Source organism: Sitophilus oryzae, unplaced genomic scaffold (genome assembly GCF_002938485.1).
Source record: "Sitophilus oryzae breed Bouriz unplaced genomic scaffold, Soryzae_2.0 scaffold_469_pilon_pilon, whole genome shotgun sequence".
Taxonomy (NCBI): Eukaryota; Metazoa; Arthropoda; class Insecta; order Coleoptera; family Curculionidae; genus Sitophilus; species Sitophilus oryzae.
Genome location: NW_022147050.1, coordinates 648,985 through 667,231, shown reverse-complemented (window position 1 = coordinate 667,231; position 18,247 = coordinate 648,985). Strand labels below are relative to the sequence as shown.

Sequence of the window (18,247 nt, the reverse complement as noted above, 5' to 3'; positions counted from 1 at the left end):
CTTTCAAGATTCCAGGACCATTAATTTTGTTTTCAGTTGTTTAATAATCTTAATATTTTTTTAATAAATTTAGTCATATCTTCACGTGCATTTTTCAATTAAATAATTAAAAAATAGAAACGTTGAAAAGTTATTATAACATTTTTTTTAATATATATTTAAAGAAAATATTGTTTTTGTAAACTTTTAACAGAAGAGCAAAATAAAGCTCCCGATAATGCACGCCTATGTAGAAAATTATCAATAATATTAAATCATCGAGTTATTGTCCTCCTTGTACAAATTTTAAATACAAACATACATAATAAATATGTATGTTAAAGAGTCATAATTCCGCCGAAACAAGTACTTATGTATGTATATCGCTATACTCGTAATGCTTATTTGACTAATATCTACCAACGCCCATTGTTTTTTTTTAATCTTTGAAATTACTTTAAAATTCCATAATCAAAGTATCACCTAAAATTTATATGTAGTAAATGAAGACTCTATTAACCAGACGCTGAAATTATCAAATATTCCATTTATTAACCATTGTAAGTTATTTTGTTTTTCAAAATGTCTTATTTTATAAAAAGAATTAATTTTTTATCCATTATAAAGGTGCTTTACACACATTGATTTGTTTAAACCCTTGTAATAACACTTTTAAAATCAAAAACAATTTGAGAAACGGCAATATAGCTGTAAAACACCGACTTATATACAGGGTGTTTCAAAAAACATGTGCCATCTCTCGTGGGGTGATTCTGCTTTGTTTCGCAACTACAAGGGCTTAAAGACATTTTTTTTCGATTTATTATAATTTTCTTCCAAGTGGTTTTAGCGATTCGAATGAAATTTTGAAGGTAAAAATTACTATTTAATGCTAAAAAAGTGTCAACATATTCACCAGGGACGTGCATACGGGTTATCACTGGAATATTTTTCTAAAACAGGTGCGCCACTGACTTTTTCTCTCTTGTTAGCAAAATTATGTAGACCGTTTTACGCCGATTGAAAGTTCTATCTTGATATTTTGTCGATTTCGACCTCCTTGATGAGATAAACGCAGTTTTATTAATCACAATTAATAAAATTAAACTATGTATTTAGATAAATTTTTATTCATTTTATTAATTTTTAAAAATATATTTTTTTTTCTTGTTGAAATCCATAGATACTTAACTTTATTTTAAGTTATTAGTATTAATAGATAATATTTGCTAAAATGCCTTACAAATTTATTAAGCATCAGTATAATTTTGAAATAAAAAAACAAGTTTTTTATCAACAGCTTTATTGAAACAATATTAAAAATAACAAATATGGTTGCTTTTCTAAAACCTACATATAATATTTGTATCTCATCATAAATATACATAATATATTTGTTAACTATTATACAATAATTATAACCTAAACCTTAACAAATGCATATCATAATTCAAAACTAATTTCCTCTTAGTAATAAGCATTACGAAAATAAGTATACCTATTTAACGTAAAGTAAATTAACAACTGTAGAAAATGTAATGTAAAAAATACGTAACAAAACTAGATAACAGTTATTTTTAAAGTCTTAAGCCATTCTTAATATTGAAAGTCAAATGTACAAAAAGTCCTATATGATTTCCCTGGGCTTTATCTGTCTGTGATATTATGTATCTCCAGAGACTGGAGTATTTGTAAAAAAATAATTGAACTTAAATAATTGATATAACAAGTTTTTTCTATCGACTCTAGAATCTTGCTACATGAACAAGAAATACCCTGTAAAAAACACTACATTATCTTCCATTTCAAGAAATGTTATAAGTTTGATTTTGAATTTGGTTTCGCCACCTCATCCCAAATGGTTGTCCCATCGCAAGCGCATATAGTCTTCGGATTTTGAAATAGGCCTGCCGATCTGGCTATGATTCCACAAGCAATTGGTTCTCCATTGTTATGCTAATAATTAAAAAAAGAGTATAGTTTTAAATTTAAATTTAAAAAATCTATATAATGAGACACAGAGATGTGACTTATTATATCATTCAAGGCGTTAAACGCTATATACGGGAGCTATTATTATTATTATTATTATTATTAATGTAATAAGCTATTTAGCTTAAACTTTAAAAAAAAAAATGTTTTCTTTCAAAAAGTATTTTATTTTAATAAAAGTATTTAGAGAATACTTTTTTTTATATCTAGTATTTCAAATACCTTTTTCGAAAGTATTCTGTAACTGATATCTGAAATACTTTGCTTAGAAGCATCTTGTAGTTGACACCTTTTGGAAATAAACTTATCATAAATAATTAGGATTTGGTATTTAAAAAAACACTACATGACATATGTAAGAGTTAAAACTATTTCATCAAAAATTTAATTATTTTAATTTTAAAATATTTGTTTTCCCTGTTTTCAAGCATTTATTCTTTCAGTTATTTTGTAAAAAAAAATAAGTTTATAATTTTGTGGGCATATTTTTTATATTATCAAAAATGAGGACATTTACACCATCAAACCTTTGACATTATTCTAAATTAGAAACATAGGATACAAGCATGGATACAAGTGAGTTAACAGGATCATTAATAAACAATTAACTCGCGTGTATTGTACAATATTTTATCTACGTCTAACTATAAAAACACACAATGAATTTTAAAAATTATTGTATTTAACTATATACCTATCCTAAAAATCAATTACCTTAATACCTTTGTTCAATGTCAATATGACAGTAAATAATATTGATGTCACTAGTTTAAAAAATTGGTCAGTGTGAGTCGGACTCGCGCACGAAGGGTTCCGTACCATTCATTATCTTTAATACAACATTAGGCACTATATTATTATAAACTTTTTTTCCGATTTAGCTGAAATTTTGAATGCGCGTATAAGTAATTTAAAAAAATGAAACACATTACTAAAAATTGTATTAATCAATAATAAATATGTAAAAAGTAAAAATAAATATGTAAAAATTTCAAAAAAACGATTAAAAAAAGTCGCCTTGGCTAGGATTCGAACCTGCCTTACTACGGCTCCAACGTCATAGCAGCGTAAAGTCCTAACCCTTTAACCACGCGGCCACCGATGACTTGAAAGATTCTATGTAAAATTCTTACTTAAAAGATAATGTTTAGTGAAAGTACTTTTTTATTTATAAACATTTATTTAATTCTGTTTTTAGTATTTGTTCTTATAACGGCAACATAGATACATTATCTGTAAAAATTTCAACTGTCTAGCTATATATTATGGGATATATATAACGGTTCATAATAGACCTTTGTGATAGACGCAGACGGACGGATAGAGAAGTTTTAGTAATAGGGTTCCCGTTTTTACCCTTTGGCTTTGGGTACGGAACCCTAAAAATGAGCGATTCGGAAAGTATTCCCTCTGACATTGAAGAAGAGGCATTCAGAGCCATTTCTGGATTGCTTCCAGCAAGATCGAAGCAGAAGTATGAATATACATACAATAAGTATGAAAAATGGTGCACCGAAAAAAAATAGCACAACTATGGAAATGAAAAGGTACTCATAACATATTTTTCCAATTTAGTGCAAAATAAATGTTTTACAAAATATTTTTTTCTCTTTGGTAGTCATCTAAACAAGGAGTATGATAATAAAAATGCGTGAGTTAAGAGCTTCTTAACTCACTGACGTAGATAAATATTTATAAAAAGTCAACAAGAATTTTATTATCAAAATAATAAATTTATTTTCCTACATTAGTTATACTTAACAACAAGACCTTACATTCCATTATATAATATATAAAATATTTTATTCTTAACATATTTTTGCACTTAATTACAATACGAATATCACATAATATACCGGATATATTGCATCAAAAATTAACACATTTAATCATCCCAATCGCCTTCATTGCTAGACCCTTCATTACTCTCGTTATCCTCTTTAGGGTCCGGCGGAGGAATCATAAACGAAATCTTTGCCAGAGTCGACTCTCCACTCAGAACTTCTTCCGGTTTCTTCGTTCCCGATATACCCTTCCGTCTCAACATCAGTTTCGAGTGCAGGTCCGCCATCAGGTCACCAGATGGCGCTGTAGATTTCGTACTGGCAGACTGGTGCTGGTCGGAGTTTGTTTTTCGCAGTTTGGCTCCCTGGGAACCACCGGCCTGTCGTATTGCCTCCATCAGGTTGGTTCTGGAATCGGGAATGGGAGGTGCGGTGATAGGAGGAGGTTGGACAGGTGCGGGGGACCAGGGAGGTGGTGGAGGTATATCCCTTGGTGCGGCGATGGGCACCGGCGTTGTAGCTGTAAAAAGAATCAGGAATTTTAAAGTAAATACAGTGATTATAAAGAGGTTTCCATACGGTAATCGCAAAACAATTTCCGATGCACGTGATCAACTTTGAGTGACAAGCGATGGCGACAGCGCTGCCAGATTGTGATGGATTTATGAGATGATCTTAATTTAAAAATTTTATTTTTAATTTAATAACTGATATTTTAGTAATTAATTGATTTATTTGTTTTATAGTTTATTTTACTTATTACATATTGGCAAAAACTAGTCCATTATGAAGATTATTTTAAGCGTTATTATGGGATATTTATTTATTTATTGTGTACATCTTACAACGCCATAAGTGGTAATAACAAGTGAGAGGGTGCTATTAATGCACAAACTAAAATCACAGAATTTAATAAAAACTAAGGTAGAAATAACTTTGAAAGTGGTGTAATGTGCTTATCAATCAAACTTACTTCTCTGATTGCAGTCAAGGATAATAAAGAACATTTATTGTCAGGTTCTCGTTCAAAATAGTTTATCAGGGTAACTTTAATCAGGGTAATTTTAACTCTTTGCTTCAACTGTTCAAATACTTCGGCACATAACAATGCAACACACAATTTGAAGAAATGCAATACAAAAACTCGAAAATTTAGTTCTTAAAAGAACTGTTTCTGCTTAAAAGTACAATTTTTACAAAAAGACTATGAAAATAGACAAAAAACAGAATTACTCACAAATATTCAACAACAACACGATATTATATAAAATAATGACTGACATTAGGATAATTGTCAAATAATAAACGACAACGTTGCTGAACAGGGCGCAATGATAATAAAACCAACCAACATAACGATAATAAAATTCGGTTTAAACTCATTTTTTAAGCTTTAATCTAAATAAAATATCTGTTACAATCATTTGCTTTATAAAGTAAAATGATAAGCTGCTCGGTATCTTAAATTATACAACAAATTTAAACATTTTTGGCTAAAATTTCATTTAGTTAGGTTTATAGACTTTAGTGTCAATTTCGATATGATTGATGACGTGCATCGGAAAATTGTTTTGCGATTACCGTATGTCACATGTTACATACAGTATGTGTCGAGTGTATTCGTATACGGGGTTCGGCAATAGTGCTTCGGGCATCTGTAGCCCCTAACATAAAAAACTTAGAAATTTTGTTTAAGTGCAAAATATGTATTAGAATATATTTCAGGAAAATAATTTAACCTCTACAGGGTAGCTCATTTTTTTTAAATGGAACACCCTGTAAATTACTGCATTTTTGTCTTGCTTTCTGATCACTTATAATTAAAAATACAAGAATTGTCTTGAAATTAAAGCTATATTAGGTATTTACTTTAGATGGTCTGTGCTTACTTTGCTATAAATATCGTAATCTTAAATCATACAGGGTGTTCAAAATTCTACGCCCAACTTTCTAAAATATAAAATAATTTTTCTTTGTTTGTTTTTTGGAACACCCTGTATATTATTTTTTTAATAGAAGGAGACATAAAAAATGAACATTTTTTTGTATTTAGAGTATATACAGGGTGTTCCGTTTAAAAAAAAAACAAAGAAAATTTATATTATATTTTACACATTACAGTTACATTTTTACAAGTTTCGCGTAAAATTTTGAACACCCAGTATGATTTAAGATGACGATATTTATAGCAAAGTAACAACAGACGATATAAAGTAAATGTCTACTATAGTTTTGATTTCAGGACGGTTCTTGTATTTTGAATATTTTTTTTAAATAAGCCAAAAAATAAATATTTTTTATTTATTTATTAATCTATCTGAAATTATCGAAATATATTTACTCATATTACGTAAACTGATCTGAAAGAATGCAAAAAAGCAATAATATACAGGGTGTTCTATTTAAAAAAAAATCCACTCCTACTTTTTTGAGCCAGCCTGTAGAAGTTAAAATATTTTCCTGAAACATATCCTAGTACATACTTTAGGTTTGCACTTAAACAAAATTCCCAAGTTTTTCATTCTAGGAGCTACAGATGCCCGATGCACTATTGCCTAACCCTGTATGATGAAAATCAGATAATTCTTTATTATCAATTTAAATTTGAAAGGCCACCGTAACGCGGTTTTTTTCTGTCATATGGCATTAATAGTAAGCTTTATATAACTGTATCATTTTACTTACTTATATTATTTGTTGGATCTTCAGAACTTGTTACTTTTACATCAACAACTCTTGGAGGTGGCTCTTGTATTGGTGGAGGTTTAGGTACATTTTCTGGAGGTGGAGGTGGTGGAGGAGGATTAGACAACACTGCATCCACATTATCTTTTACTTCAAACACACTGGGTAAATCTAGCTTGTCTGCGGTAACTTTATTTTGATTAAAGGCAGAAGGTGCTATGCTAGTGTCAACATCAAGTTCATATCTCAAGTCACCAGCAACGCCAGGTAAGTCTGGTAGATCCAAAGGCACATCTAATGCAGGTAACTCTTCTACTTTTGGTTTGTAAAAATATGATTCCTCTATTCCTTGGTGTAGGGATGACGATCTCTGACTTATAGAGTGAGGTGCTGGGCCCAATTCAGATGTATTTATGTGCACTGTTTCACTTACTACTTCATTTCCTTTTAAAGAATCAATGTATCCGAATTCTTTATAAACATTTTTGCCTGTGTTAAAAAGAAGCAAGTCACAGACACCTGTAATATTTGGTGGTAAGTTTCCAAGACCTTCTAACACACTATCATCCCTTTCATCGGGGACTTCCACGTGAAAGAATTGCAATTTATTTAAAGGTTCGTACGCGGATGAATAAGCTGTATGTTTAACATTGTGTTTTTGTAACTTTATATCGGATCCGCCACTAAATATCGATTCATAATCACATTTTACATCAAGGCCTGGATATTTACTACTTGAAAACACGGTAGTGGCTTTTTTTGCTCCGTTAAGCGCTTGATTTTGGACGCTGCCACATCTATCCTGTTTGATATATTTGAAAGCTTCGTATGATTTGTTTGGATTCGTTTATCCACCCGAGATAAAACGTCTTTTGTAATTTCAGTTAATTGGTCTAAAACATCAACTATTTGAACTATTGTCTCTTCCTTGCTCAAATTTTGAGGAATTGCTGAGATGGTATATTTTGAGTTCATGATTTAGGTAAAAAACAACAAAATCAAATTTAAAAAAATGGGTTATGTTGTGTTGTATTCTTCTTCGTTAAGTTGACGTGTGTTAGTGATGGGCATCGACGCAAAACATCGATGTTAAGTTCAAATTATGTTCAAATTTAACATTATTTGCTTTTAAACATGAATAATATCATTTAAAAATAATGTATTTTAAATTTGAACACATATTTTAATATTATATAATAAGTACATATAGATAGAAGCCCAGAAAAGCGCAACAAATTCGCAAAATTTCAAAAGGTAGACTAAATAATTTGTTAGTTTTGTTTTACAATTGTCAGTAAACGTTATTAGCTATTAAAAATGTTAAAAAACATATTTCTAATAAAAATGTAGAAAACATAATAACAAAAACACCACATGCACTACTGAAAAACCCAAGTCAAATTGATGTATCCTAATTATTTATAGACAAGTAATAAATGAAAGAAAAAATGCAAGAGTACTGATACTGTACTGGTACTTACTTCAGGACCAATTCCAAATGCTCTTCCTAAAACATCTGATAATTTTATTGTATTATCTTCTAATCGAAATTCAGAACGTCCATTTCTTTCTGCCGATATTTTTCCTATATCTCCATACACCTTTTTGTTTACATTGTAATAGTCGGGATTAAAAATGTTTCCAATACTTTTGCATCCTAAAGAGACTCATTTAAATTTATAAGTTATAACATTTATAAACATTACCTCTAGATATATCACCACATTCATAAATAGCTATTCTATGTTTACCAGGCTGTAATCCATCAACTGTTCCATCAATAATGCACACATCTGGTGTTGCTTGTACAAATCGTACAACTCCATTTACATTAGCGTCTCCTGCTTCCAAAATAGAGACACCTGCGCTACTTCCATCATAGCCTATAAAAAAGTGTTATTGCATAGAAACAATCCAATAATATTACAAAGTCTCCACCTTTAACTGCAACAGGTCGGCCGGTGGATTCAAGTAATTCTTGTAATCTTAGAGTAGATAATGTGCTTTCAATAACAACAGAGCCCTTTTCAAGATTAATGTCGACTTTTTTAATACCTACGACACTATCTAAACTTTTATGAATATCATCAACACATGCTTTACAGGTCATTTTGACCAAAAACTCTATTACTGTTGAAGTCATTTTTATCTGAAAAAACAGTTGAGTAACATGACAATACATAATTATGCATTTAAAATTATATTCTTACCTAATATTATCTGTTTTTAAGAAATTTAAAGTTCTTGAACTATTGCTATATACGATTCAAAAAACTATAAAAACTCGAATTAATTAATAACAACAATTTAGTTATACAATTTAAAAACAACGTGAAACAAATCAAAATAGCCAAGAAATAACACTTCAAAGTTTTATTATTCCGGTTTTATTTCTCACAATTTAAAGGACGAGGACGAAAAGTAGAAAAGTACCCAGTGAAGTTAGGTAGCAATTTGGTAGTAAGCGCCAGTAAGCGGGTGGTAGACATATATTTATAATATTTGATATGTATATGGTGGCAAATATTTTTCAATGGTAGTTCAAATGAGTTGACAAATGACGATATTGACATTGACGTACCAGTTTGACGTTTAACAACTTTTTAATTTGGTTATTGTTTTTTTTTGTGAAAAGATGGAAAGTTTGAAAGAATATAATTGATAAGTTCTTTCCTAAAGTAAGGATAAAATATACAAGTTAGCAACAAATATCTATGTGCATACGATTTTTATAACTGACAGTTAAATCATTATTATACAATGGATCAAGATGAAAATAATCTTGAAGAGGGAGAAGTGAGCACTGACATTAGTTTTAACACTGCACAATTAATCCATTTATTTCCAGATTCAAGACGATGACGATACTGAAGTCTATACTCCTCTGGAGAGGCCCCAAACTTATGCCTTAGATATCCCACAAAAAAGGTTTCCTGTTGATACTCATTACAGTGAAAGTGAAGAGGAACAACAATCTTCTGGTAGCGACAGTGATCTTGACGTTGGCATTCCCCGAAGTAAAAAACCAAAAAAAATTAAAGTTATTCCAAAACTTATACCTAAGCCAAACAAGTTGAAAAAGTATGACATTTGGAGTACCCGGGCCCAGGAAGATGTTTTAGGTAGTTTTTGTTACAGTAATATACAAAAGTTTCTATATAATAATACAATTTTCTAATATTAAAGCTGAAACAATGAATAGCTGTGATGTTAGTATAAGAGATAGATCGCGTAATGTTGAATCATATGATTATTCACTTGCCGCAAAAATGTATGAAGAACTGGAGGCAACTCAAGGAAACAAAAGAACCAGGGCTGATAGAAAAAATAAGCTTTTTAGGTTTGTTTAGTTAAAAAAGGTTAATTTAATCTAATTTATTTTATTTTTAGACAAAAACATAGATCAAATAGTCCAGAAACGGAAATCAAAGGAACATCAAGATTGATTCCAGATTTAAAAGTGGATATTACCAGTGACATCAATGAAATTGCCACAGATATGGCAAATAAACTTGGCGAAGAAAGGGAAGACTTAATATGTATGTCTATTTATGAAGTTTAGAAATTTATATTAGCCATTTTTTTTTAGTAAGAGTGCTGGATGTAGTAGGAATAGAAAGAACATTTAAGATATATGAGGAAGCTCAAAGAATAGAAAAGGAGGGTGGAATGCTAATAATGGTAAAAAACAAAGATATATAGCTTGAAAGTTAAAAAAAAATATATGAAGATGATGATTTTCAGAATCAAACAAGGAGGAGGACTCCAGGTGGAGTTTTTTTGTTTTTAGTGAGACATGACAAGGATCTGAATTTAGAAGAAAGAAATAAGATATTCGATGAAGAGAAACAGAAGTACAAGAAAATAATTAAAGACAAAAGGAAAGAGAAACTTCAAAAGATTAAAGATGAGACAAGTGAGAACACTTTAAAACTAATTAAATTTACAAAATCTAAGATGAGAATCATTCTATATCAGTAGTAATATACAGTAGAGTGGGTCAAAATAATTGACTTTTTTTCACTTTATTCTCTGAAAAAATGGTTGGTAAATACTCTCTAAATATGAGCTCTTGATTTTAATAGGAAGGTCCTCCGCCTTTCAGAGAAAAGATATATCGTGTATCTCATATATTTGTAGGAAATTGAATTCTCTACAAAAAAGGTCTCTTACAATTTTTTTGTAAACCTCACCGTTCGAAAGTTATTGAAGGTTGAAGTTTGATTATTTTAAGGCAGATTTCTTTTTCTTATGAATTTTATAACTTTGTTAACAAAAAATTATTATGATACGAGTAACTGATGGTTTTGTAGGAAATTCATTGCTCTACAAAAATGGTTACATTATGATTAGTCAATTAAATTAACAGATTAAGAGATATTCATCGTCAAACTTCAATGCACAATAATTTTAACAGTTTTTGATTAATAATTTGAACAATTCCAAATTATTTTAAGAGTTTCGGGAAAATTTGTATAAATTTCAGTTTCTATAAACAAAGAAAGGTTTTAAACTTTTTTTTCTAGTTTTTTTTAGTCCTAAGCAAGTGTGGGTCCATTGAAACAAAAAAGTATTGCATTTTTTGTAACTTAGAGTCAATGATTCATTAAATTTTCCTGACAAAATTAATATAAAAAATTTTGATCTAGAAGAAAAAAAAATTCAATTTGTTATCAAAAAGTTTTTTTTTATTTAATTATCAACTGAGATATAATTGGATTGTAGTTGTTTGAATTATTAATTAAATTTGTTAAAATTATTGTGCATTGAAGTTTGACGATGAATATCTTTTAAACGGTTAATTTAATCGACTAATCATAAGAAACCATTTTTGTAGAACAGTGAATTTCCTACAAAACCACGAGCTTCGCGCATCATAATGATTTTTAGTTAACAAGTTATAAAATTCATAAGAAAAAAGAAAACTGCCTTAAAATAATCAACCTTCAACCTCTCAATAATCAAACTCTCAACCTTTAATAACTTTCGAACGGTGAGGTTTACAATAAAATTGTAAGTGACCTTTTTTGTAGAGAATTAAATTTCCTACTAATATATAGAAAAAGGAGAAAGAAGGAAAAAATAGAGAACAGAAAGGCGGAGGACCTTCCTATGAAAATTAAGAGCGCATGCTTAGAATTTTTATGAGGTGTCTTACCTTGGTGTCTACCAACCATTTTTTCAGAGTATAAAGTGAAAAAAACATAGTCGATTTTTTCGACTCAGCCTAATATATACAAGATAAATAATATTAATCGGATTATATAATTTTTAGAGAATGAAAGGAGGGAATTGTTACCAGATCTGTTAAACCGTGCAAAGTTATTTGCAGCACAAAATTCCAACCGAGAAATTAAAGAAACCGACGAGGTTAACTGTACAAACCCACCTCCCAGTCCCGAAACAGACCATCACGAAAGCTGCGATGGTACAGATTCAAATCCCCAAAACCAGATATCTAAAGACTTTCTATGCAGTCCGCAAAAGCTAAATGACGATGGCTTAGAAGACTCTAGGGGAAAGTTAAAAACATACGATGATGATTTTCTAGATATTAGTTTGGATAATGAAATGGACTTGTTTTAAAGGTTATGTTAAACTGGTCTTTTTTTATTGTTATTAATAGCACAGATAACATAGTAAAATTAGCATAGATTACTATGTTATCTGTGGTAATAGTCCAGGAGGCAGTAAAGATTTTCAGTACTTATGTTCCCAGTCAGCAAAGACCGGTAGAATTATCCTGTATGTTATTCTAAGCAAATTTCATATACTGATTTGGTCAATTTAGAAGCGTGGTCTGGATTTTAATGTGTAAGACAGTGATGTAAGCAGCTTAATGGAAAATCAAATGTATTAAAAAGAGACAAAAGTGGGGTTGACACATTTCTTCTATGCAGTATTGCCAGATTTTGCATCATAGGTTAAAACCGTACAAGTAGGTGTTTATGGAAAATGTTGCATCTAGAGTTGGAACCTTATTTTTCACAATTAGTTGTCTTGTCTTGTCTCGGTTTTGGCTTTGCTACTGGGCAATTGCCAAATTTCACAATTAGTTACTTGTTTTAATACAGATGTAATAGATTATATTTAGCTTAGATATATTATCTTCATTTCAGTAGTATACCTGAAAGTTTTTAAAATAGTTTATTTTTTTTCTACACAAATTTTCCTACAAATGTAAAAACCGGCAACACTGTATGCCCCTTTTGATTTTGTCTCTCTATCAGTCACTGTCTGTCAACTGGTCATTTATATTATTCTCTGTCTTACATGCCACCCTTCTAAAATGACCAAATTGGTTCACCCACTGGGAAAATAAGTACAAAAAAATTCACTACCTGGACTATAAGAACTAATATGAAATATAAACAAGATTTCTAAGTTTGGACTATTTTATTTTGTATTATATATTGTGTAAGTTTACAGAAACAAGTGCGGCATATAACTATGAGAAATCCAACATCTACAAAAAAAAATAGTAAGATTAGGTGGACTGAAACAATTTTAACAAAATTAATAATACAGACTGTTAAAAAATAAGATATTTTATAATAAAAGAATCAGAATTATAGATTGTACAACTAGAGAATGTGAGTGTTGTAAAATAAAATTAAGTTGGGGAGTCAAAAATGCCTAAAATGCATGGCTATAGTACGAATAATCATATTATAGTTTTTTAAATCAAAATTATTACATTCTTAGTAAATTAGCTTACCAATTGGGGTAATATTAATTCAACATGTTCAAGTGCAACTATTTTTTTCTTTTCCATCAGTGCTATATGGGCCGATCTTCCAGCAGCTTCAAGTGCCATTACTTTGGCCAGTTCAGTAATAATATCGATAACATCTTCCGATATTTTAGTTTTTGGATTACTAAATTTTGATTTCAGTAGGGCTTTAATAAGATCCTGAAATTAGTATTTAATTCAAGTTGTCCATTAGGTGTACATACCTTTTTTAGATTACCCGTTGAAAAGTAGTAGAAGTCTTGTCAAGAAATTTGAAGGCATCTCCTTCAGACATACTTTTTCTTGAACCCTGAACGTTTTTCACATAAAACGGTTGAATTCTTTAATTTATAAACTAAAAATATTTTTGTTATGCGTTAGTCCCTCATTTCATATTTACTATTGCTGTACTTGTTTGCTTTTGTTGTCGTCTTTGTCTAATAATTAACCATAGATTGTAATTTGGGTTTGTTCCTTTTGATTTTTTTTCTCTGGATACTGGCTTAATGACCCATAAGTTTACGCCACTTAAAATGAAAAAGAAGAGAATCTTCTTCTTATTAGTTTTACGGCCTAAGCTGCCAGGACTATACGGCCAAGAAGAGAATTTCTGTCAGATCTGGGGTTGCTCTTGTTTTGAGCCATAAATATAAAAGAGAAGAAGAAACATTACTTTTAATCTATGGTTACGGTTCTTTTAAAACCTGAAAAATTAAGAAGAAGAAGAATGCAAGTGGCGCCATTATGAAAGAAGTGTGAAAATTTTGAACTAAAATATTTCCAAGGACGTCAAGGTATTCCTAAAATCCTGAAACTAATCTAAATCAAAATTTTTGTAAGTCTAAAATAACTTTAACCGTTACAAAATTATGATAAATCTAATAAACATTTAATAGAAATTGTGTTTCAGTAGAACAAATAACATATTTTCTTTCAGTCGCAGTATTATTTATGCAAAAAAATTACCATTGTTTTACATGTGTTCTATCTGACAATGTTGACGTGCTACATGCTACATTTTGTGTATATTTTGTGTTAAACAAGTCGTTATGCTGCTTTTCAAATTTTTCTGATTTTGTTATAGAAAAAGTGATTTTCCTGAGTCTATTCTAATCCTTAAGGCTCGTTTAATCTCCTGAAAATGTAAGTACCCATTATTTTGCCTGTTTTCTATAGATTTTTTCACTTTCAAATATTTCAATTACATCATCATTAAAACTTGTATATTTTTCCAATTTTCTTAATTTTCGTTTTCAAAATCAAGTATATCGAAATATAGATAGTATAAATACATTCCTTGATGTCTCTATTGTACAATAAAAATAAAGTTACTGAGAACATTGCTTATTAATATTTAGAAATATTTGATATTTTATCGGCCATTTTTTTTGATAGAGTTTAAAGATGTTTTTTATTCCTAAAAGTATCTTTTCAGGTGTTTGTTTGTTCAGGTAATCAAGTATTCATTCTGCGTCTATTATCATTCTAGGTCTAATAAGTCAGCGTTAGTATACCCAAAGGTGCCCCATTTCCACAATTACATAATAAATAAGGATAATACTTTCAGCATAAAAAAAACGTTTTTCAGTTTTAATATTATACGCTGTCGTCATATGCTACTCTTTAATTATAATTTTCTTTTTTAAGAGTGATATTAATACACACCCATCCTGCAAAGACCACCTAAAAGAAGATACAATAATGGTCAGCCCTTATATGATTCTGATGTTTGGCTATTATTCTGGTTTACAAAATTGGTTTTACATTATTCAGTTAAAAGTAAGCTTATTTTATTACCTATTTAAAAACGATTTTAATAAATGTATTAACTGGATATTAACAGATTAACCATATTTTTTTAAGATGTTCTTAATATTAAAATGAAACAAAATAAAACATAATTATTAATAGCATGCCTAATTAAAAAATGTAATATTATGTATTTCTTTTTTACAGCTTTTGTACAATTGGTAGATGTATACAGTTCCAGGGCAATATTTGTATCCTTTTGATGAATATTACGATCAATGCAGCAGTACTTATAAGTATATCTAAAATTTTATTTCTTTCGGGTAAATAATTTTTTTCTGGTTTTTAATTATTGTTCACCATTGAAATTCATAATTTTCAAATTTAATTAAGTAGAAAAAAATTACAGTAGGTCTCTGAGTTATATTTTATGGTTCATTATTATTACAGACAAATTCAGAATATCTATTTTTAATTTGGGCTAATTTTTGACTCTTGGGCATTTCTCATTGTTTTTGGTAGAATACCATCTACTTAGAATTTTACTTCATGTTGTTCTTTGTTTACTTTCATTTGAAATAGCTTGACTCCTATATAATTTTGATTGTGGGATTAATATCATCATTTTTAAGTCTTATTAAGTATTTCATTGAATGTATTTCTATAGATTTTATTTGTTTGGTAAAATATACAGCCTAGTTACAATTTTACTTCATGTTGTTTTTGGTTTACTTTCATTTCTCTATAATAGCTTGTCTCCCATATGTTCTCTATGTAGGCATAATAACATCATTCATCAATTCCATTGACTGTATTTGTATACATCTTCTTTTATTTGTATTATTTTTCTTGTGGTGTCATTTGTCTAACTTTTTGCTTGTGTAATTTCTTGCACAGAATTTTAGTTTGATGAATTCATTGTTATGTAATTTTTCTTAGATAATATAGCCATGCATTGCTCTAGTTTACGGATTCTGTTGGTTTGGTTTGCCTGTATTTAAATATAATTCAAACCCACTGTAACACTTAAAAATCTCAAAATAAGGACGAATTTCCAAGCAGTTCCTGACGCATTTGCCATTTATTTAAAAAAAACTGTTTTGTCCACAGATTATCACTTCTGGTTTTTCTAGCATTTTTCCAATAAATTTCCCTAAAAATCTCGCAATAAGGATTAACTTCCAATCGATCTTTGGCGCATTCGCCATTTATTCGAAAAACCTGACGTCCACTTCTGTTTTTCTAGCATTTTTTTCTAATTAATTTTCCTGATTAACATCGACTCCAGAGCATCATAGCTAGCCTCCCCTAAGAGGAGGAGACCCGGGTCACCCCCTAACCCTGATGTTCGGCCATCGATGACCAATGTAGCATGCATAGGTACCCAAGGGAGTCACCACCCTCTGGTTTACGAGCTAGGTGTTCTAACGCTAGAGGCTTCGGCCGGATACGACCTGGCACCCAAGCTACGAGACTTCTTCGTGCACGTATCCCGTGACCCTCGAAGGCGCAGGGGGCGGGATATCGGACACATTGAAGATGATGAGGGGGGTCCGCCTGTAGGGGGTCCCGGTGGATGTCCGTTCGATGGGTGACGAGGGTGACCCGAGACGAGGCTGCTTAGCTGGGATGGGAACTGACTGGCGAGGCTTAATCGTCGGCCAAGGGTTAAATCTGATGAAGGGGGCGAAATTATATGCTCTGGAGGATTTTTCTTTATGTGCTTGAGTCATATTTTGACTAGATATTCATTAGAGGAGGCTAAGCAACTAAGCATAATCTTTGGTCAATTTTCTAGTTCTTATTGACCAGCTACGTCTTTATTTTTTTAATACCATTTTTTCCAATTATCTTACATAATATATACGTATTTATATAATTTTTTTCTGTCATCTTTCTGATGCATATTTCATAATTTTTCTTGTCTGAATAGAATTATAGCTTTTTTGTATTCGTTTTCATGCCATTTTCCCAATGCATCATATCTCTTTTTCGCCAATTTGTACAACCATATTTTCTTCCTTATTGGAATGTTATTCATCAGTTCTATAATTCTTTCGTTGATTGTATTTCTTCTTATTTGTATGCACAACTTAACAAGTATAGCTAGAGACGTGAGAAATATAAAATAACATGTGATCGGTGCTATCCCCAAGTCTCTTCCTATATATTTGTTCAACTGTAATTGTATAATTTTTTGTGTCATTCTTCTGAGACTTTTCTTAGTTCATCACTCATTTTCATGCAATCTTTTCTATTCCACATACCCAATTTCTGCATTTGTCTCTTATATTATATCCATTCTGTGAAATGTATTAATTTATGTATTTCTATATTATCAAATACCTACAATTTATTGTTTTTCTTCTATATTGATTGTATTTCTAAATCTCTTATTTGCAATATTGTTTATTTTACTTGTTACTTAAATAGAATTGTATAGATTTAAGTAGCTAATATCTTTTAAAATTGAGTTTTTGAATGGAATATTGTACTGCTTTGGAACAAAGATTTTTTGGGCTAGCTGCATTTCATTTAATCAACGAACCCGCTTCAAGACATCATCAGGCTGATAAAATTCAACATTGAACAGGGGATTGAGAGAGAAATTCATAATTGAAGAGGAATTGAATAATTTCAGGTAGATTAGAGTAGAAATTGTTTTTTTTTAATCGAGTATATTTAATAAATACCTAATACCGTATGATCGAAAAAAAGCGGCATCCAGTTGGATTGGAAATGACGATCGATGACATTTCGCTGATGCCATTTTTATTCGATCATACGGTATTTTGTATAGTATGTAGATATAAATAATTATTAATTTGAAATAAATTATTTTGGCGCACAAGATATTTTTGTGTAGGCAACTATAAATACACTAACGTGTATATAGAGTTGCATATATTAATAGTTTTATTTTTTTATTTTAGTTTTGAACACTTTTAAATATTATAATTAAAATATTTCCCAAAAATACAGATGCAGCTAACTTAACTATCTGTTTTCTTTTATTACTTTACTACTAAGTTCTTTTTTTACGCAAATTTCTATATAACTAATTTCATATACCCTACAAATTTACTCTGGCTGTTTGAAGTTATAGAAATAATAATTTTTTAATCAAGCTTGTTAGGGACTAAATAATTAATTCTTTTTTTTTATTACAGAACCAAGACTTTCCAGAAGGGTAGCCAGAAGATTTGTTTACCTCAGCATAGACAGCATGTCCATCCCCACGTTAGATTTTAATATCTACACTTTTTTTGTTACTAATGTTAATAGAATATACCTACGATTAATAAACAAAAATAACTATAAATGA

The 18,247-nt window shown here is 30.0% G+C and overlaps 4 protein-coding genes and 1 long non-coding RNA gene across 8 annotated transcripts; 2 read left to right on the top strand and 3 right to left on the bottom strand.

Moving 5' to 3' along the window:
- Window positions 1-1,273: 1,273 nt before the first annotated feature.
- Window positions 1,274-8,878, bottom strand: LOC115886138 (copper chaperone for superoxide dismutase-like). The gene is made up of 5 exons (XM_030905206.1): window positions 8,651-8,878; window positions 8,379-8,589; window positions 8,147-8,323; window positions 7,922-8,097; window positions 1,274-1,935 (listed from the first exon to the last, which is right to left on the bottom strand). Exons 2-5 carry the CDS (start codon window positions 8,581-8,583, stop codon window positions 1,795-1,797), a joined length of 699 nt encoding a protein of 232 aa, XP_030761066.1. The 5' UTR covers window positions 8,584-8,589; window positions 8,651-8,878; the 3' UTR covers window positions 1,274-1,794.
- Window positions 3,669-7,553, bottom strand: LOC115886137 (WASH complex subunit 1). The gene is given in 3 exon segments (XM_030905205.1): window positions 3,669-4,275; window positions 6,441-7,208; window positions 7,211-7,553. Coding segments are annotated over 3 exon segments (1,392 nt in total). The 5' UTR covers window positions 7,416-7,553; the 3' UTR covers window positions 3,669-3,856.
- A 134-nt stretch (window positions 8,879-9,012) lies between the features above and the next one.
- Window positions 9,013-12,824, top strand: LOC115886139 (phosphorylated adapter RNA export protein-like). The gene is made up of 7 exons (XM_030905207.1): window positions 9,013-9,236; window positions 9,289-9,562; window positions 9,627-9,780; window positions 9,831-9,979; window positions 10,030-10,121; window positions 10,185-10,356; window positions 11,716-12,824. Exons 1-7 carry the CDS (start codon window positions 9,201-9,203, stop codon window positions 12,024-12,026), a joined length of 1,188 nt encoding a protein of 395 aa, XP_030761067.1. The 5' UTR covers window positions 9,013-9,200; the 3' UTR covers window positions 12,027-12,824.
- Window positions 12,818-13,615, bottom strand: LOC115886140 (centromere protein X-like). Of its 3 annotated transcripts, none has more exons than XM_030905211.1 (4): window positions 13,585-13,609; window positions 13,412-13,528; window positions 13,159-13,353; window positions 12,822-12,906 (listed from the first exon to the last, which is right to left on the bottom strand). In XM_030905211.1, exons 2-4 carry the CDS (start codon window positions 13,466-13,468, stop codon window positions 12,889-12,891), a joined length of 270 nt encoding a protein of 89 aa, XP_030761071.1. In that variant the 5' UTR covers window positions 13,469-13,528; window positions 13,585-13,609; the 3' UTR covers window positions 12,822-12,888. The 3 variants fall into 3 exon arrangements, with proteins under 3 accessions (XP_030761069.1, XP_030761071.1, XP_030761070.1); XM_030905210.1 differs by having other exon boundaries at window positions 13,576-13,597; XM_030905209.1 differs by having other exon boundaries at window positions 12,818-12,906; window positions 13,412-13,615.
- Window positions 13,616-13,962: 347 nt separating this feature from the next.
- On the top strand, window positions 13,963-18,220 carry LOC115886133. Of its 2 annotated transcripts, XR_004050839.1 has the most exons (5): window positions 13,963-14,008; window positions 14,111-14,316; window positions 14,821-14,952; window positions 15,130-17,563; window positions 18,093-18,220. It is a non-coding gene; the product is annotated as an uncharacterized LOC115886133 (long non-coding RNA). The 2 variants fall into 2 exon arrangements; XR_004050838.1 differs by having other exon boundaries at window positions 13,963-14,316.
- Window positions 18,221-18,247: the final 27 nt, after the last annotated feature.

Bases quoted from the DNA above. Each gene is read 5' to 3' on its own strand.
- LOC115886138 (XM_030905206.1), bottom strand. From the start codon at position 8,583: ATGACTTCAACAGTAATAGAGTTTTTGGTCAAAATGACCTGTAAAGCA. The intron at 8,324-8,378 runs GTGGAGACTTTG...ACTTTTTTATAG, and splicing joins CCGACCTGTTGCAGTTAAAG to GCTATGATGGAAGTAGCGCA. The intron at 8,098-8,146 runs GTAATGTTTATA...GAGTCTCTTTAG, and splicing joins ATGTGGTGATATATCTAGAG to GATGCAAAAGTATTGGAAAC.
- LOC115886139 (XM_030905207.1), top strand. From the start codon at position 9,201: ATGGATCAAGATGAAAATAATCTTGAAGAGGGAGAA. The intron at 9,781-9,830 runs GTTTGTTTAGTT...TTTTATTTTTAG, and splicing joins AGAAAAAATAAGCTTTTTAG to ACAAAAACATAGATCAAATA. The intron at 10,357-11,715 runs GTGAGAACACTT...TATAATTTTTAG, and splicing joins AAAGATTAAAGATGAGACAA to AGAATGAAAGGAGGGAATTG.
- LOC115886140 (XM_030905209.1), bottom strand. From the start codon at position 13,468: ATGTCTGAAGGAGATGCCTTCAAATTTCTTGACAAGACTTCTACTACT. The intron at 13,354-13,411 runs GTAATCTAAAAA...TACTAATTTCAG, and splicing joins CTTCTACTACTTTTCAACGG to GATCTTATTAAAGCCCTACT.